At 34.3% G+C, this 20,322-nt stretch overlaps 1 protein-coding gene across 1 annotated transcript; it reads left to right on the forward strand.

Moving 5' to 3' along the window:
* Positions 1-18,718: 18,718 nt before the first annotated feature.
* Positions 18,719-19,470, forward strand: LOC149412726 (uncharacterized). Its single transcript, XM_089645399.1, has 2 exons — positions 18,719-18,899; positions 19,125-19,470. The coding sequence occupies exons 1-2, from the start codon at positions 18,719-18,721 to the stop codon at positions 19,418-19,420; spliced, it is 477 nt and encodes a 158-aa protein (XP_089501525.1). The 3' UTR covers positions 19,421-19,470.
* The last annotated feature ends 852 nt before the right edge of the window (positions 19,471-20,322 follow it).

The raw sequence follows: 20,322 nt of genomic DNA on the forward strand, positions 1-20,322 counted from the left end.
CAAGGAAGTCACTCATAAATTACGCCTTGTACTTCAACAAGAAATACATCAGGAATTTACGTTTCAATTGCCCCAAACCAGTGGAAGCAATAATAATTACACCAGTACCACCTGAGTCTAAAAACATACCAACACCAGTCATTCCACAAAATAAAAGTTACGACCTAACTTCCTGGAAAATTAAGTTCAACGGTCGCTCCGATGTGGAAAATTTTATTGACAGAATAGAAGAAACTGCCCAAGTCAGAGAAATTCCCATAGAAATCCTACATCGCAACTTTATCGACCTCATTGCTCCCGAATTACTCTCGTGGCACAAATTACACAAAAAAAGGGCAGATTCTTGGCCCAAACTAAAATCAGCCCTCATCAACAATTTTGGAAAAAAGGAAGCACAGCACAAAATAAAACTGTCGCTGTTTGCAATCAAGCAACTTTCGAACGAATCAGTTGCCAACTTCATACAAAGAGCTGAATTCACAAACGCCAGGCTCTCTTCACCTGTTTCGGACGACGAACTTTTGCCGGTTATAATTGATGGTCTCCTCCATAAATATGAGAACATCATTACATCACAAAAAATCCTCAGCATTAACCAACTTAACGACGTTTGCCTTCTATTGGAAACATACCAAAACAGAAGAAAGGACTCTAACGATGCAAACGAAATCATCAAACCAAGCAGATCCTCTGGTATCAAACCGGAATATAATGAAAGAAAAATCTGCTCATTCTGCAAAAAAACCGGTCATTCTCAAACTACTTGTTTTAAACAAGCTAACCTCCAAGAACCCCGGGACACCAGAGCACCTAAGAGACATTCTTCCCAAAACCGCTCTCCACCTCGCGACAATCTACGAGAAATTTTCAAAAAATCGAGACACAACCACGAGAGATTACACGCTCCCAATAAAGTTGTCAAACCTCCACCGGACTTTTCGAAACCCCCTCCAAATTGGGTAAACAAGAAACAAAAAAACTAATACCCAACCTCTCGGGAATCCATTTCACTCCAAGGCCTAAGGAATGGATAGAGTGGTTGAGACACGTAAAATACTTCAACCAGGCCTTAAATCTTTCAACTGTTAGTTGCAAAGAAGCTCAAGACGGAAGACCCTACGCTCAATTCTCCGTCAATAATGTCACCTTTTCGGGACTTATGGATAGTGGCGCATCTATTAGTTGCCTCGGCAATAATGCACACATACCTTTCGTCAATTGCGGATTTAGAATCAAAATGCATTCTACACACGTTACAACCGCAGACAACACAGCTCAAACTGTCACAGGTTCTCTAGCACTACCTGTCAGTTGCGGAAACAAAACAATCACGATCAACTTCTTAGTAATTCCTTCGATATCCCAGAACTTCATCCTCGGTGTAGACTTCTGGAAGGCCTTTAATGTCGCCCCCCAGGTATTTAACACTTGCAACAACACCTCTCACTCCACTCAAGTTAGTGAGATTCGTACAGTAATACTTTACGAAAATCTAAGTTCTGCTCAATCACAACAATTAAAAGAAATGATCAGCAAATTCGAATCAATATCTTTCGAAAAATGCGGCTTAGGACTAACTAACCTGGTCGAACACCACATCAAAACCACTGGGCCACCCATCAAACAAAGGTACTATAACCTAGCTCCCCAGAAACTTAAACAATTGGAAAAAGAGTTAGACGAAATGTTGAGTTTAGGCGTGGTAGTTCCTAGCAGAAGCGCCTGGACCAACCCAACTCTACTTCAAAAAAGGACGGCTCTGCACGATTCTGCATCGACAGTAGAAGACTTAATGCTTGCACTGAGGCTGACGCCTATCCACTTCCATTTGTTCACGCCATCCTCGACAAACTACGAAACGCCAAGTTTATATCTTCAATTGATCTAAGCAAAGCTTTTTGACAAATACCATTAGACGCTGCATCTTGTGAAAAAACTGCATTCGTCATACCAGGTAGAGGTATGTTCCACTTTAAAAGGTTACCATTCGGCCTCAAAAACAGCCCTGCCGAACTACAAAGGTTAATGGACAAATTATTCGGCCCAGAATCGGATAACAACTTATTTTGTTACCTAGACGACCTCATCATCATAACTGACACTTTCGAAAAACACATTGAAATGCTGGAAAAAGTCTTCCAACAACTCAAACTCGCCGGTCTCACCATCAATTTGAAGAAATCAGAATTCTGCAAGTCCCGCTTGCGTTATTTAGGCTTTATTGTCGACGAAAAAGGTCTGATAACGGACCCAGCTAAAGTCGAAGCCATGGCAAATTTCCCCAGACCCAAAAACGCAAAAGAAGTCTAGAAGTCAAAAGGTTTTCTAGGACTTGTCGGTTATTATAGAAGGTTCATCAAAGACTTCTCCAACATCGCAGCACCCCTCAACAAAATCACTGGTACACGCAAAGGCATCAGTAATTTCCTATGGTCCCCTGAAACCGAAAAAGCCTTCATCACTTTGAAATCTGCTCTACAAACAGCAACCGTGCTGAACTGTCCTGATTTTACGCTTCCTTTCACGCTCCATACAGACGCTTCTAATGTTGGAATCGGCGGAGTACTAACACAGGAATTTTCCGATGGCGAACACCCTGTAGCTTACTTTTCCCGTAGCTTAAACAAACACGAAAAGAACTACGGAATAACGGAAAAAGAATTACTGGCAGTAATGGACTCTATTCACCACTTTCGAGGATACATAGACGGTAGCAAATTCACTGTAATTACTGACCACAGTAGCCTAAAATGGCTAATCTCCTTGAACAATCCATCCGGTAGACTCGCTCGTTGGTCATCACGTTTGTCTCAATACACTTTCGATGTCATACACCGCAAAGGCGCCGACAACATTGTACCTGACGCACTCTCAAGAATCGAGCTTGCTCTCCTAAACACCGAACCAACTGCCCACATCTCTTCTACTAAGGACACCTGGTATCTAAAGATATTCAACGGTTGCATTAACTCTCCTCAACAGTTTCCCAATTTCATCATAAAAGAAGGACAATTGTACCGTAATTGCAAACCTCCTTTGTCTATCCTCGAAGACCATGCTTGGAAACTGGTTGTTCCTCCTGAAGAAAGAGAACAAATAATATTCAACAACCACAGTGCCCCGGAATCCATACACCCCGGAACCTTCAAGACATATAAGAAAATATCCTTGAAATATTATTGGCCCGGCCTTTTCAAACAAGTGCGAAATTATATTTCTAAATGCGACACTTGCAAAGCTTATAAACACAGCACCGCACCCCCTGCTGGTCTTATGGGTAAACCCAAACGCGCCGATAGACCACTGCAATCTCTGTCAATGGATCTTATTGGACCTTTCCCCAGAAGTTATGCTGGACACATGCATATACTCAGTGTAGTGGACATTTTCACCAAATATTGTTGGATTTTTCCTTTAAAAAGAGCTACCGCATCTGCAGTCGTAAGCCTTTTGGAAAAACACATATTTATACCTTACGGAACCCCCCGTACAATTATTGTGGATAACGGAAAATAGTTCATCGCAACTGAATTTAAGGAGTTCCTGTCCAAATACGGCATTAAGGACATATTTTATAACACTCTCTACACACCACAGAACAACACTGTAGAGCGTTATAACCAAAACATCAACACTGCCCTGGCTATCCTAGTTGATAAAGACCAACGCACTTGGTGTAAAAACTTGGAAAAAATTCAAGCAGCTATGAACAACACGGTAAATCTTACAACCGGTTACACCCCATTCTTCCTCAAACACGGCATGGAACAAATTGTTCACGGCTCTCTACATCGGAATATTGATTTTCCATCATCGGTCCCCTCATTTGAAGACCCTGTAGAAACATATGCCCACCGTTTAGAAGAACTCTCTGCTATCTACAGCGAAGTAACAGACGCTTTATTACTGGCCCACCAAAAAAGTGCGGACAGATACAACTTACGCAGGAAACATGTCACTTTTAATAAAGAAGATATTGTCTGGAGAAGAAATAACACATTGTCACAAGGTGCCATGTACTTCTCTGCCAAATTGGCACCCCGCTTTATCAAGGCTAAAGTACTGAGAAAAATCTCAGATTTGGTGTACACCCTGTCCGACATTACTGGTAAACACATAGGCAACTACCACATAAAGGACATTGTCAAGGCTGGAAATATGGAAACAATAGAAACCATCACTCCTGTCCCTACGTTTGTACCTCATTGGCAGAAACAACCACTGTCATACACTACAAACCTTGCATAAACAACTATTTATGATTTGTACTATTGATTTCACAAGCCGTCTACCAAAGTGTTATTCGTTTTTTGTCGAAATCATTAGCCTTTTGACCATAATGTTCTTGATTTTCATAAATTAATCATCCATTATGGTTTGTCGTAAGTAAATCTTACACGACAAGGTACAATAAGTGTCAATTGTAACCTTGACCTCGGCACACTATTTCATTGTATATAAACTTTTGTTCCTATTCTTTTCTCACATTTCACCTTTTCTCATGTATACACCTTTTTTGAAACTGATCATTTCAGAAAAGAGACACCTCCTCAATGTCGGTTTGTATTTTTTGGTACGCGCGATGCTCAAAAATGTTCTCCATTCCCTGTTCCCAACACACCAAGTTCTCTTGTCATATCATTTTATATTATTGTTTCTTTTTGCCCATGTTCTCGCAATTGTCCTTCATATTTGTTCTAATGGGTTTCATCGTACATAAAACAATGACCCTTTGCAACATGCACCCAATTGAGGTAAATGTTCAACCCCTGTAATTTGTAATCATAATGCGTGTGTAATTCCAGTTCGGTATCGTCATTTGATTCAAGTTACACAGGTGTAACAAATACAAGTTACAATTACCATGTTAAAGTTTTTTCAGTTTTACCAAAATTGAATGGCGCTCAACTATCCCATTTGCTCTTGTCTTTTTTCAGAATTTGATATTGACACGTCATTTCTGAAAATAGTTGTTATAAAGAAAGACAAATTGCAATTTGTCTTCCTCATCAATAACATTGTACCATGCATAACACCTTTCGGTCACATTGAGTATGTAAAATCATAGGATCTCAACTTACTGACCTAAACCTGTTATATAGTCGCACTTTATTTTGTCTTGAATGACATTAATTTGCTTTGTTAAAATACACCAAGCCAGGTCACTCATATTAAGTATCCTGTGTCTCAAGGTGCCCTTTTGTATATAAAAATGTATAACATGTATAGTTCACAACATTCGTGTTTGTGGCAATTGTGGTAACACCAAGTGTGTTTCCTTGCTCATTTTGTGTGGTCATTTTAAGTAGGTAAAACCCAATCAGGTCTTAAATAAACCACTACAAACCTTTCTATTGTAAACAAAGAGTAAGTAAAACCAAATAGGTCTCTTTAGCTATATTCACAACTTTTTTGTCTTGTATAAAACATCCTTGTTGACATATGTCTTGTATTATTGCCAACCATCCGTGTAAACTCAGCATAAGTTAGTGTCATCACACAACGTGTAAACTCAACTTATGTTTGTGTCATCAAATACCGTGTAAACTCAACTTAGGGTTGTGTCATCACAGTATATTGTAAGCAAAGAGTAAGTAAAACCAATAGGTCTCTTTCGCTATATTTGTGCACTGTGTAAGTAATTACTACTATCACATCACATGTCTTGTACAATTGTATCTGCTAGTCATGTTACTTTTTGTATTATGCTAGTACCAATAACTATCGACATTACCGTATATGTTTATTGTGTATTTTGTGTATATTCCGTTTGTATTGAAATGGAAACTTCTTCATCAACTTGAACGTAAACTTGTCTTCCACCATGATACGAGAGATCGTTATAAAATCCACCATGATACGTGCGAACGTTATAAAATCCAATGCTATACGAGAAGTTCGTCATAATCACTTATTTTTCGCCAACGCAGCGAATAGGTAATTTGTCTCAATGTTTTGTTATAAATACCTACTGTCTTACACCCTTTCAATACTGGGCTCGTCTTTTTTTCAAATCGTTCAATTTTTACATGATACGTGAAGACGTCATAATACTTACCGTGATTCGTGTGAACGATATAATATCAATTGGTTTTTCTTAAATAAGATTGCCACCTGTTTATACTTGAACTACCTGACGTAGATCATTTTACCCGGATATGTCTTGTCATTAAAACAATTGACACCTTTGTTAAACTTGCCAAACAGCAGGAAATTTCCCTCTTGAAAGAGAAATTTAAAAAAATAACATTGAAGCTGTGCATTCAGCAAATTTTGGTCGAATTGATGCCTGTGGACTTCTTGTAACTAAACCCAAGAACTATCTACTATCCATTGACCATGGACTAATCATCGGCTTCACTTTTGATTATGAGGTATCGTGTCGTAGGAGGTCAATCGGGACATGACACAAAAACACCTAACTCGTCGGCTGGGAAACGAATAAGAAAACTCCCAGGTTTGTGAAATTTGAACAAGGGTCTGTCATTTTCTCACAAATTTGTAGAAGATTAAATCGACCCCTAGTCTTTCATCCAATAAACATGAAAGACTAGAATTGTATTATGTTGTATGTTATGTTTCATCACACTTTCTTGTAAATGTAATGAGTCAGGAAACCTGCTGTCAAATATATTTCGCTCTCTCCTGAAGATCGAATCTGTACTCTAGCCTGTTTTCAGCAGATTTCTATACTCAACCGTTTCTTTTCGTCATCACTTTCACCATGTACATATTGTAGAAAATTATTCCCGGATTTGGAAATAGTACGATAAGCATTGGCTTATCGTCTGTCAAATAGGACAAACCTCATCCACGAATCCTTTTTTTCTCACCCCTTCTCCCATCATCCCTTCACTCTTCAATGAAATATATTCACTATGTTCTCTTCTTTGAAAACCTTACGTTGTTACCGCTTCAGCGATAACATTGACCATGAAAGGTCAATTGTTTTCAAAAAAGTTATTTTCTGTCACATTACACAAACATGTTCTTGTATCAGTGGATTTGTATTCAGTACTATTGCACTGAATGGACTATACAGAGTCACCTCTTGATACGAAAACATATTTTTTTTCACATTTGTAAAATCTCAATTAGTTAGGAACATCTCTATCTTTCTCTTTCTCTGGTTTCTGGCAAGCAAATCTCTTTCTTCTCTCCAAGGCACATTTGTTTCTCTCCAACCTTTATTTCATCATTGGTCTACCAGGCAGGTAAACTTCAAGAATTTTGTTCTAATAATAATTTACCCCTGGACTAAAAAGAAGCCCAGCAGCCTCCCTCACCACCAGCTGAGCCCTCTTCATTGCCGCCTTCACTACCGTCACGGAGGTCCCCTCTCTTCAGCCTCGTCATACAAAAAGCACCCGACCACACCCAACTCAATTAAGTGTGAGCCGTTTGTGCAGTTGCGAACAAAGTCGTCTCACAATATAATGACACTTTCCAAACAACAACCTCCGAGCATGTCAGCCCCAGGTTAGTTGTCCGTTCCTGCCAATCAACTGCTGTCTTTTGCTTCATCAAGCACTGACACAAGCACTGTCCTGCAAATACTAAAACACGCAGACCAACCAGTAGCCGTTCGTGCAGACTCACCAAATGCCGTTTGTGCATACTCACCACCGATCTCCACTTGGCATCAACCCATGTTATTCGCAGCCCTGCACGCTTTAATAACCAATACAACCTTGCTTACTGCCAGCATGGATCCACTCTGGCATTTCTACAAACTTGAAGCACCTATTTTTGACCTCTGTGATAGTAGAACCCCTCCGCAACAACAAGTTCCACTCCGTGTTCTTTTCTCAGACCCTAGTGTTCATTTGAGTGTAATCTCAATGGGTCATGTGTTAGTGAAAATAACAAGTGCAAAGCAAACTCCGACCACTACGCAAACACAACAAACTACGCTGCGCAAATCTTAGCTTCCCGGACCAATGATAAACTTAAGAGTCCTTTTTTTTCCATAATGTCATGTCACATGTTACTATGTTTTGTCTTGTCTTGTCATGTCATATGTTACTATGTTTTGTCTTGTCTTGTCATGTCATATGTTACTATTTTTTTTTTTTATTTATTATTGAACATTATAAATGATAACAATATGCAGACTTATAAATAATTTGTTCATTATTATTCTATTTCTCCATAAGTTGAGCTCCAGGAGCTCGTGTTTATGGGAGGAGTCTTTACATTTAGTTCTAATGATTTTTTAAACAATAATCAAAAACTTTTGAAATAAATACAAACATAATATTAACATAAGTACACAAATTAGAAAATTGTTTTTTTAAAGATAATTAAAATAATTCATCTTTTTACAGATTAAGTAAGCGTGAGGAAATTAAGGGTACAATATATCAAGAAAAATTTAGAAAAGTAGTTTTTTTTTAAAGACAATCAAATTAATATATATTTTTTACAGATTGAGTAAGTGTAAGAAAATTAGGGGTACAATATATCATTATCCAATTTTAGGGACTTAATTAACTTTTTGAATTGTTCATAATTCACAGTTTCGGTTACACTAATTTTATTTTTGGACAATAATATATTGTACCATCTCACACCTAAATACGAATAGTGGTGCTGAGCCGTGGTCGTTCTAAGCATAGGAATGGCTATTAAGCCATTTGTTTTGAATCTATTGCTTATGCTATCTGAGGGGTGAATTTTATAAATAAAATATTCTTTATAAATTTGATATAAGGCGATTCTCTTATACAATTCTGTTATAGATGGTACATTAAATTCCTGAAATATCTCTAAAGTAGGGGAGTCATATGGTTTTCTAAGGATGATTTTTATAATTATTCTTTGAATTGTAATTATGGGCTGTAAAGAAGCCTTAAAAGCCCCTCCCCACCCAATAATCCCGTACTGCAATAAGGACTGAATTAATGCATAATAGACAATTTTGATAGTTTTCTTATTTAAAATATTTCGTATATTATAGAAAATATAGATAAGTTTTCTTATTCTTTCAACAGTGAGATTAATATGGTCTTTCCATTTAACATTTTTATCTATTAAGATACCAAGATATTTTATATTGGATTTATGATTTAGTTTCGCGCAGTCCGTATTACATGTACCGTCATTTACACAGTTTTTAGAATGAATTGTTATGTTAATTAGGTTATTTGGCACATCTTCTTGTAGAGTGAAAGGAATACAATATGTTTTTTCTGTGTTAAGTGATAATAAATTGCCATCGAACCAATTTTTTATAACCTTCATATCCTGATTCGCTGCATTGGTAATTTCGTTCCATGTCTTTTTTTCGATAATTATTGCAGTGTCGTCAGCAAAGGATATAAGTTTACCATTAAGTGATAATTTAAACATATGGTTAACGTAAATTATAAATAAAATTGGTCCAATAACAGTCCCTTGGGGAATTCCAAATTCTAAAGTTTCATCTACGCTAAGTGAGTTATTAAGTTTTACTTTTTGGTTTCTTTGAGTTAGATAGCTTTGCAGCCAATACCTTACCTTACCAATAATACCGATATCATTTAATTTATTAATTAGTTTTGTATGGGAGATACTATCAAAAGCCTTACGTAAATCAATGAAAATGCCAAGGCATTTATTTTTTTTATCTAATGCACGGTATATAGTTGAAGTTAGTTCTGCAATGGCATCATGAGTGCCTAGTTTCTCTCTAAATCCAAATTGGCTAGGACTAATTATTTTATTATTTTCAATATAGTATAAAAGTTGCTTTTTTACGATCTTTTCGAAAATTTTTGCAATGTTTGAGACAACAGATATGGGTCGATCGTTTGATATTTCTTCAGGGCTGCCAGATTTAAAAACGGGTGTTACAATAGATTTTTTATAAACGGAGGGGAATATTCCACTATTTAAACTAATATTTATAATGTGTGTAATTGGAATTAATAATTCATTATAATTTTTCAACATTTCTACTGTGACTCCATCAAACCCTGGTGCAGATGCACCTTTTAATTCACTTATAATATTTTTTATGTCATCTGTTGTTACCGGTTTGAAAACTGACAGATTATTTTGTTTGTGACAGTCCTTTTCGAAATTATCTATTTTATAATTTTCATCAATCCGTGTAGCTAAATTTTGTCCGACGTTAGCGAAATATTTATTGAAGGCATTAGCACATTTTGTCGGTTCCATTAGGGCATTAATAGAATTTTTTCCGATATTAATTTTTTTAATTTGAGTTTTTTTGTTTTTTCTACTATTTATTTCATTTATTGTTTTCCATATATGTTTTACATTTTGTTTAGCCACATCAATTTCATTTTTGTAAAAGTTTTCTTTAGTTGTTTTTAGTAAACAGGTTAATTTGTTCCTAAATTTTTTATAATCTGTGTATATTTTTTTATCTAAGGGAAATTTCTTTGTCAAGCGATATAACTCTTCTTTTTTTCTAATAGACACGATTAAGCCATGTGAAATCCATGGTTTTATTTTTTTGAATTTTGATTTAATTTTTATGGTTTTAATATCTGTTGATGCTGTAATATAATTGCATAGTATATTATCAAAAATATTTGCGCATGTTTCAGCACATGTTGATTCTAATACGGAACGCCATGTTTCTGTTTTTATTTTTAGGCTTAATTTATGATGGTTTAGTGAATTTTTTGTAAAAGTATTGCATTTTGAATCAATATAATTATTAATATTAAGTTTTTGTATATAGATGCAAGTGTGATGATCAGTAATATTATTTTTTAATATTATCGTGTGTAATTTGTCGGTATCTTTAGTGTTACTCCATATGTGGTCGATACAAGATGGACGTTGACCCGTAATTTCTCTAGTATATTTATTTATACACAATATGAAATTCATTTCCGTCATATAATTGATAAATTCAGTTTTTATTCTGTTACTATTTTCGTTTGAAACATCTATGTTGAAATCGCCGATTATTGTTATGTTCTGTTTATTTTTTTTTGATAAGATAATGCTTCTCAATTCATCCATAAATGTGTACTCGTTTGATCCGTGTGTTCGGTAAATTGCAATAATATTAAAACACATTTTATTTACATTTAGATTAATATCTAAGCAATTAACTCGCTGCATAGGTACTTCTTCCACTGCGATGTTTGAATAGCAAGATTTAACAAATACAACAATACCACTATTTCTATTAATAGCACAAGATGTTGCGAAGTAGGTATATTCTGGTATGCAAAATTTATTGTATACGTTGGTGAATCCTTCCGTTAAAACTATAACGTCCGGTTTATGATTTAGTAAATTAATTGAGAGTAAAAATTCATTGAAATTTTGTTTCATTGATCTGATATTTAAATGGAGTACAGAGAATGAATTTGTTATTTTATCCACGATTTTATTACAATCTTTTAAAGTATGACAAATATATTCTGAAATATTAAGCGTTTTATCTAATTCCTCAGTGAAGAAATTATTCATTTTAAAAGAAATAAGGAAATAATATTGTTATAACTAATTGTCAAAAATGAATTTGATTTTGATGACAAACTATAAATTAGCAGCATATGTTCACGGATAATATCAAGGTTGACTTGAAATAGTTTTGGTGACAATATTGAACAACTTAGCATTATATTACTAGTGATGATATTATGAAGATGATACATACTATGTAGTATATTAATTTTGTTTTGTATAAATAATATTTTACAAACATTAACACTTTGAGAGTAGGCTAATATTTTAATGTTGTGTTTTTGTCTTAAAATTTTACAGAAATAGTTAATTAAATATTTTTTGGATATTACTGATAAATCGTTATCTCTTCGATGGTAGATTAATAACATTGAAATGTTTCTCAATTGTTCGAAAGTTTTAATATTAATAGCTAAATTGTGCGAAAAGTCAGAAAAGTGTGAAAAGTCAGAAAAAAAGCGTATTTGAAACAAAAATATAAAATTTGGTATTGAGTTTTTAATCTTGTTAAGAATTTTAAAGTTAGTTATTAAGAATGTTAAAGTAGGTACATACCTATTCATAATTTATACGCCCTTGGGCAATAGTCATCATTTTTTTTAAATACATACAATTTTTGCTATTTGCTTTATGATTTGTATCGTTTGTTGACTTGAAAGTGTTGTTTTGGAAATCACAATTTTTGCATTTCTCTTCTTTGTTTTTATTGGGACAGTCTTTCCAAGGATGGTCCATGGCGCAGTGCAGGCACGAAGCATTCTTGTCCTTATTAAAGCAGTTGACAGCTGAATGTCCAAATCTCAGGCAATGGAAGCATTGCATTATTGGATTAGCATCCTCCACCCGCACTCTGTGGTATCCAATATTAATTTTCTCTTTAGATATGAGATATTTCCTAAGTTTTCCACTTGTTTCGACTATATAGTTTGTAAGATTGTTTTGTCCTTTTGGTTTAAGCATTTTTACTAATTTTACTGAGTTTTTCGGATTTTCATCCATGATGATTTTAATTCCATCATTTTGGGTTATTAATGATTCTATTATTTCTTCTTCTGATAGGTCGATAGGTAGGTTTCTGATGAATAGTTTAGGATTTTTTTTTTCTAATTCTTTCGCGATCATAGTATTTTTGAAGACTATATTTATTTCTTCTGTTAGTTTTTTTGCGTGATCCTTTTTGGGGCAAGAGATGATTAGTTTCTTATTTGATGCTTTATGTACTCCATTTACTGCAATCCCCAAATGCGATGTTTTAATTTTTTTAACTATCATGTCTCGAATATCATCAGATGTTGTATTAGTATTTTCACTTGCAATTATTAATGAGTATTTGGCCTCTGGTATAGGTATTGAGAGGGTTGACTTGTTGTACGTAGTATTAGTTGATTCCTTTTTTTCCTTTAAATAATTTTCAATTTTTTCTGAATGTTTTTCTTCATTTAATATAAGTTTATTTTGTAGCTCAATTATTTTTTCTTGTAGTTGAAGTTTTTCCTTGCACCATATTTCCTCTAGCTGGTGTATATCTTGTTCTATGTTACTCCTTTGTTTTGCCTCTTTGACAGATGAGCATTTTCCTATTTCAATTTTAATTGAGTCAATTAATGATTGGACACTTCGGTCCATAATGAGTTATTTTTTTTGCGGGCTGTCTGGTGACTAAACGCAGCCAGCCTGCTTTATTTTTGCAACAACAATATGTTAAACTGGGTATCACTGTGGTTTGTGGTTACTGAGTTTATCGAAATTTCTGTCCGTGCGAGCTGCACGGCAGCAGAAACTAGACTGACTAGTTATGTTTTAATTTTTGTTTTGTTCTAACTAGACTATGTTTTGTCTTGTCTTGTCATGTCATATGTTACTATGTTTTGTCTTGTCTTGTCATGTCATATGTTACTATGTTTTGTCTTGTCTTGTCATGTCATATGTTACTATGCACTGTCTTATTGTGTCACTATGTGTTCTATGTTTGTCATCAATTAGCTAGCACACCCAGTCAATCTCTCTCAATCTCTCTCTCTCGCAAGCCATCTCTCTGAGAAGCCAGTGTCATGTTTTAAGTAAAAGAGGATTCTTTAAGCCTGTTGCTTCATTGCCACGTCGCTTTTTCTCGGGCGGGCGGGGATGTGTCACGTAACGAATTGACACGTTCAAAACTCCCGCGAATTCAAATTAGTACCTATCAGTTGTAACCATTGTTCGCGGTGCGCATGCGTGCACCGTGAGGTTGGTAAACTGCACAACGCCACACACGCGGGCATTCACCAACGGCCCCCCACTCGCAATCTGGCCTCGGCCTTGATAACATGTGAACGTTACCGCCAACAGAGACGCAAACATAAGCGCGCCTAAATTAACGACTGTTTTCTCGCACAAGTACTTTATAAAACCTATATCAATTCTGTGCCAATTCACGATGAAGAACCGTGCGCGCAATAGCGCGTACAGTACAGCCGATGACCGCTAATTGTGGTTCAACAAGTACGAGATTCATCCTGCAAAACCCATGTAAGCTGATAACTATAATTCCCCTGTATGTGCCTTTTATGTTGAATCATGCTCACCTACAAAGCTTGCCAGCCAGAACCTAAAATACCGATAGAGATTGACCCAACGAAAAGCTAGAAATGTTAGGATGTTTATTACTCTTTTCATGTGTGTATTCTGTTATATAAATGTGCTTTGTGAATATACTTTCATATCCCATTCATTGCGTTTCCTTTGACGAATATGGAGTGGTTGTTTGGCCTTCAGTCCCTCGTGTAAAAGCCCAATTGGCTGACTTAATCCCTGATGTCATGGAACTCAATCTCTACCACCTGAGCTAACGCCGATTTGTTCCAAGGCACCCTTTCTACGACGGGCCCCGTGGGGAATTGCGCCCCCTCACACTGGCGTCCCTTACAATGGCTACACCAGAATGATATAATGGAATTTGTGTTTTTATTTTTGTCTAGCTGAAGTTATATAATTACTAATAATATTGAATAATTAAATATACTGACTTCGGTTGTCAGTGTATGTGTGCGTGAATTGAAATTTTACTCTACGTAATGCATAAAATTTTATTTTATGATATAGTAATTACTTATAAGAAATTGGGATCTTTTGATTAAATAAATTAATTTAGTGAATATGCGTTACTGAGACAACGAGCGTTGTTTCACCGAACAATTTTAATGTTTCTCACTTTGCGTTAACGTTAAGCCTTTTTCCATGATTATGTTCTGTTCAAAAATGAAGTTAACATAGATATAATAATTTAATATAGTAACAAAGAAAAAGAGTTTTGTTGTTTAAAGTATTTTTTTATTAAACCAGTTAACATTAAACAAACTACCACAAACAATTTAAAATCTTATCAATTTCTTCTTTTGAATTATGGTGGGATAGTCATCAATCATTTTACGTTTCAGCGGCCTACTGGCCTCGGGTCCAAAAGTTTTCATAGCGTTAAAACCAAAAGTAGCGCCAGCAACAAACATCGAATTGGATGTTTTCTTGGCCAATTGCTCTTCGGTATTGAAACGCCGAAGATTAAGAGGATCACAGATCCTTGACGAACGCACATATTTGCGAAGTCGGGTTCTTAGAACTTTATCTCCCTTGATGACTGAAGACCACACGGGGTCAACCTTGGATGCCGATAGCAAGGATTTGTCATCAAGTTTTCTGAAGATAATAGATGCGATTTCTAAAGGCAATCTGCTTATCAAATCAGTAACATCAGCTACAACTCGAGTAACTCCCATCACACACAATAGCGAATAGAATGAATCCATATCTGGTATTATTAGCAATGCAGTTGATTAGAGTTTGTAAAATTTTGGTTGGTTTGGGTTTAGTTTTCCTGGAAATTTGGTGGTAGTCCGTTGGTTTTGGTAATACCGTGTTGCGGACTTGCATTTTCACGACACATTCAAGTTTTTAAATATTTTTTTAGGCTTATTCGTTATTATTATTAGTTTTTAATTCCAGAATGAATGCGACAGTACCTATTGTAAATTATATTGGCTCCAATCCAATATTCTAACCATGAATGTTAAAAAACAGGAATAAAATCATTTTCATCAAATATTTTAACTATGTATGTTAAAAATACAGGAATAAAATGATATTCATCAAATATTCTAACTATTAATGTTAAAAATACAGGAATAAAATGATTTTCATCAAATATTCTAAGTAGGAATGTTAAAAATATAGGAATAAAATCATTCGTCTTCATGTACCCTTAAAAATATGAATATAACAACATGCAAATCCTGATACGGGTGAAATATATTGGCTGTGCATTGATAAACAATTAACATTTAAACAGCATATTCAATATAATAAAGATAAAATCAGTCCCTTTATTAGCGTATTCAACCGGTAATCATATCTGTTACCAATAATAATTTAAAAAAGGTCTTTATGTAATCAGATTTGACAAGAGTCGTGTTGTCAGCATATACAAAGTGTTTAACATGTAAAAAAAGGCATTTGAATGGCAATAGTTTATTCATTTGTTTGCCAATCTGTACTTGTTGTTCTCGCCTTGTTATATATGTCATCAATAGATTCACTGTCCTTTCGGCCATTTCTATTTTGGTTTTAGCTTAGATAGTTATATTTTATGGTCAATTGTTTTAAAAGGATATCCAGTATTAGTCGGCTACGTTAATTTACGGTCTATTGTGTCAAAATCTTTCTAGAGATCTACGAATAAAGCCCAACATTTTTTAAGTAATTTGTTTTTTCATAACAATTAGCAATATTTTTGAAAACGAGCTTATGAGACTTATAGGTCGGTAATTATAAAGATTATTTTGCGTAATGACACATTTTCAATCCCTTCATTTTGAATGTGACTGTACAGTATACAGAAATAGACCTTCCTCTTTTATTAGCTTTATGTTAAGTGTGCGAAATTTCATTAAACTCAGAACATAGCTTTAGATTAGTATCAAAATAAAATCCACTCCGCACGCCTTGTATCCGCCCGCCCTCTATCAGACACTCTTCTTTATGTAAATTAATAAAAATATTATTTCTAGATTTGTATCAGTAGTGCTTTGGAACGCTTCAGGCACGTGTATTTAAAGAAGCAATTGAAATCCAAAAAAATTAAATATTTATAAGAACGACAGGGCTAAGCTTACTAATAGTTCTTGTTATGCGGTATTAGATGGCTACACCAGAATGATATAATGGAATTTGTGTTTTTATTTTTGTCTAGCTGAAGTTATATAATTACTAATAATATTGAATAATTAAATATACTGACTTCGGTTGTCAGTGTATGTGTGCGTGAATTGAAATTTTACTCTACGTAATGCATAAAATTTTATTTTATGATATAGTAATTACTTATAAGAAATTGGGATCTTTTGATTAAATAAATTAATTTAGTGAATATGCGTTACTGAGACAACGAGCGTTGTTTCACCGAACAATTTTAATGTTTCTCACTTTGCGTTAACGTTAAGCCTTTTTCCATGATTATGTTCTGTTCAAAAATGAAGTTAACATAGATATAATAATTTAATATAGTAACAAAGAAAAAGAGTTTTGTTATTTAAAGTATTTTTTTATTAAACCAGTTAACATTAAACAAACTACCACAAACAATTTAAAATCTTATCAATTTCTTCTTTTGAATTATGGTGGGATAGTCATCAATCATTTTACGTTTCAGCGGCCTACTGGCCTCGGGTCCAAAAGTTTTCATAGCGTTAAAACCAAAGGTAGCGCCAGCAACAAACATCGAATTGGATGTTTTCTTGGCCAATTGCTCTTCGGTATTGAAACGCCGAAGATTAAGAGGATCACAGATCCTTGACGAACGCACATATCTGCGAAGTCGGGTTCTTAGAACTTTATCTCCCTTGATGACTGAAGACCACACGGGGTCAACCTTGGATGCCGATAGCAAGGATTTGTCATCAAGTTTTCTGAAGATAATAGATGCGATTTCTAAAGGCAATCTGCTTATCAAATCAGTAACATCAGCTACAACTCGAGTAACTCCCATCACACACAATAGCGAATAGAATGAATCCATATCTGATATTATTAGCAATGCAGTTGATTAGAGTTTGTAAAATTTTGGTTGGTTTGGGTTTAGTTTTCCTGGAAATTTGGTGGTAGTCCGTTGGTTTTGGTAATACCGTGTTGCGGACTTGCATTTTCACGACACATTCAAGTTTTTAAATATTTTCTTAGGCTTATTCGTTATTATTATTAGTTTTTAATTCCAGAATGAATGCGACAGTACCTATTGTAAATTGTATTGGCTCCAATCCAATATTCTAACCATGAATGTTAAAAAACAGGAATAAAATCATTTTCATCAAATATTTTAACTATGTATGTTAAAAATACAGCAATAAAATGATATTCATCAAATATTCTAACTATTAATGTTAAAAATACAGGAATAAAATGATTTTCATCAAATATTCTAAGTAGGAATGTTAAAAATATAGGAATAAAATCATTCGTCCTCATGTACCCTTAAAAATATGAATATAACAACATGCAAATCCTGATACGGGTGAAATATATTGGCTGTGCATTGATAAACAATTAACATTTAAACAGCATATTCAATATAATAAGGATAAAATCAGTCCCTTTATTAGCGTATTCAACCGGTAATCATATCTGTTACTAATAATAATTTAAAAAAGGTCTTTATGTAATCAGATTTGACAAGAGTCGTGTTGTCAGCATATACAAAGTGTTTAACATGAAAAAAAAGCATTTGAATGGCAATAGTTTATTCATTTGTTTGCCAATCTGATGCTATAATTACAGCTATTGCTCCCATGACAACCAATCAGAATACCGCCACTACGCCATGACAACCAATCAGAATACCGCCAATACGCGCTCTACCAGGGCAAATGTGACGCAAGATGCAAATGAAAAAAATCTATCTGACAGTATTCAAAAAATGTTCAGAAAGGAGTTTGATTTAATGAAAACCTGTTTTGAAAATAAATTAGAAGAGCAATCCAAAATCTATGAGAACAAAATGGATGAATTATTAGAAAAGAACTTGATTATCCTGAAACAGATGAAATTTTTTTCTGAAAAATATGATGAACTAAATACAAAATGTGAGAAAATGATAAGTGAAAATAAATGTCTCTCCGAAAACATAAAAAATAAAAGCGACGACCTGAAAAATGACCTCAAAAAAATAACTTTAAATGAATCTTATGCTGAGAAAGTAAAAAAACATGAGCCTATGGTAATGATTAAACCGAAAAATAAACAAGAAAATGTCAAAACTACAATGGAAATTAAAAAAAATATTGATCCCATAAACTGCGGTGTGACGGGTGTAAGAAACGTAAAAGATGGTGGAATAATAGTTGAATGTAAAAATGCGTCGAATATAGACAAGATGTGTGAGGAGGTAAAGGGAAAATTAGGAGACAAATACGATATTAAAAAAATTACAGCGAAGAAACCAAGTATCAAAATTGTTGGAATAACACAGAAGCAAGACAGAGAGGAAATCGAAACAAAAATAAAATCACAAAATGAAGACATATTCGAAAAAAGTTCAAATATTGAAGTAACTTACATAAAAGAGTTTAAAAATAAAAGAGACCAGATAAATTATACAGTATATGCGGAAGTCGACGGAAACACTTACATGAGAATAATATAGGCCGAAAAGATATATATATATATAGGGTGGGACAGATGCCGGGTGTACAATAACATAAATATAATGAGATGCTTTAAGTGCAATGGATATAACCACAAGGCACTAGAATGCAAAAATCAAAAATCATGCTCTAAATGTGCAAAACAACATGACATAAAAGAATGCACAGATGATGGGGATATTCAGTGCATAAACTGCATAATGACAAATAAAAGATTGGGACTCAAACTTAATACAAATCATTCAGCTACAAGTAAGGAATGCCCAGTATATAAAAGAAAAGTTGAAATAGAAATGAAAAAAATCGATTTTTTAGGCTGAAGGAACAGATCTTATACCTAAACATACAAAGCCTTATATCACACCATGAAGAGCTCCAAATATTATTAGAGGAGAGAAAGCCATAAATGGTTATGTTAAGTGAAACACATGTCACAGAAGACATAGAAGATAATGAAATCAATATTCCGCAGCACAATACTATAAGATGTAACTCATATAGCAGACATACGGGTGGAGTAATTCTATTAATCAAACAAAATATAAAATTTGAAATAATAACCAATGAACAACACGATAAAATAGCGTGGATGTTGGCGATAAAAGTAAAAAGTGGCTTAAAAAAAGGGGTCTACTGTATTGTATACCGTTCACCTAATTCGAGTATGAGGGATTTCTTAACGTACTTTGAAAAATGGTGTTCAGAGAACATCAAAGAAAGACAACCGAATATTATAGTACGAGATTTCAATATAAACATTAATAAAAATGCAGACACCTATACAAAAAAACTTAAAAATATCATTGAGTTCAATGGGATGAAACAACTGGTAAAAGATCCCACTAGAGTGACTCTGACATCAAGTACATTAATTGATCTGGTGATAACAAATGTATTTGAACTACAGGTAAATCTTTTAGATTCACCCAGAATCACAGATCACTCCATAATTCAAATTATAGAGCAAAATAGAAATACGGAAAAACATTTTATAAAAACCAAAGTTTACAGGAACTATGCAAAATATGACGAAGAAGAACTTAGATTACAACTCAGAGCACAAAATTGGAATGGAATAATGGAATTAGATTTTGATATGAAGGTAGAAACACTCATAAAAAATATAAAATATTCAATTGATAAAATTGTACCAGAAAAACAAACTAAGAACCAATCAAAAAATAAATGGTACAACAATAAACTAAGAAGCATGCAAAAGGAA

Source organism: Hesperophylax consimilis, chromosome 22 (genome assembly GCF_061612785.1).
Source record: "Hesperophylax consimilis isolate HC1 chromosome 22, BYU_Hcon_1.0, whole genome shotgun sequence".
Taxonomy (NCBI): Eukaryota; Metazoa; Arthropoda; class Insecta; order Trichoptera; family Limnephilidae; genus Hesperophylax; species Hesperophylax consimilis.

Coding starts and splice junctions, on each gene's coding strand:
- LOC149412726 (XM_089645399.1), top strand. CDS start 18,719: ATGGAAATTAAAAAAAATATTGATCCCATAAACTGCGGTGTGACGGGT. Junction 18,900..19,124: donor AATTACAGCGAAGAAACCAA/GTATCAAAATTG, acceptor ATATATATATAG/GGTGGGACAGATGCCGGGTG.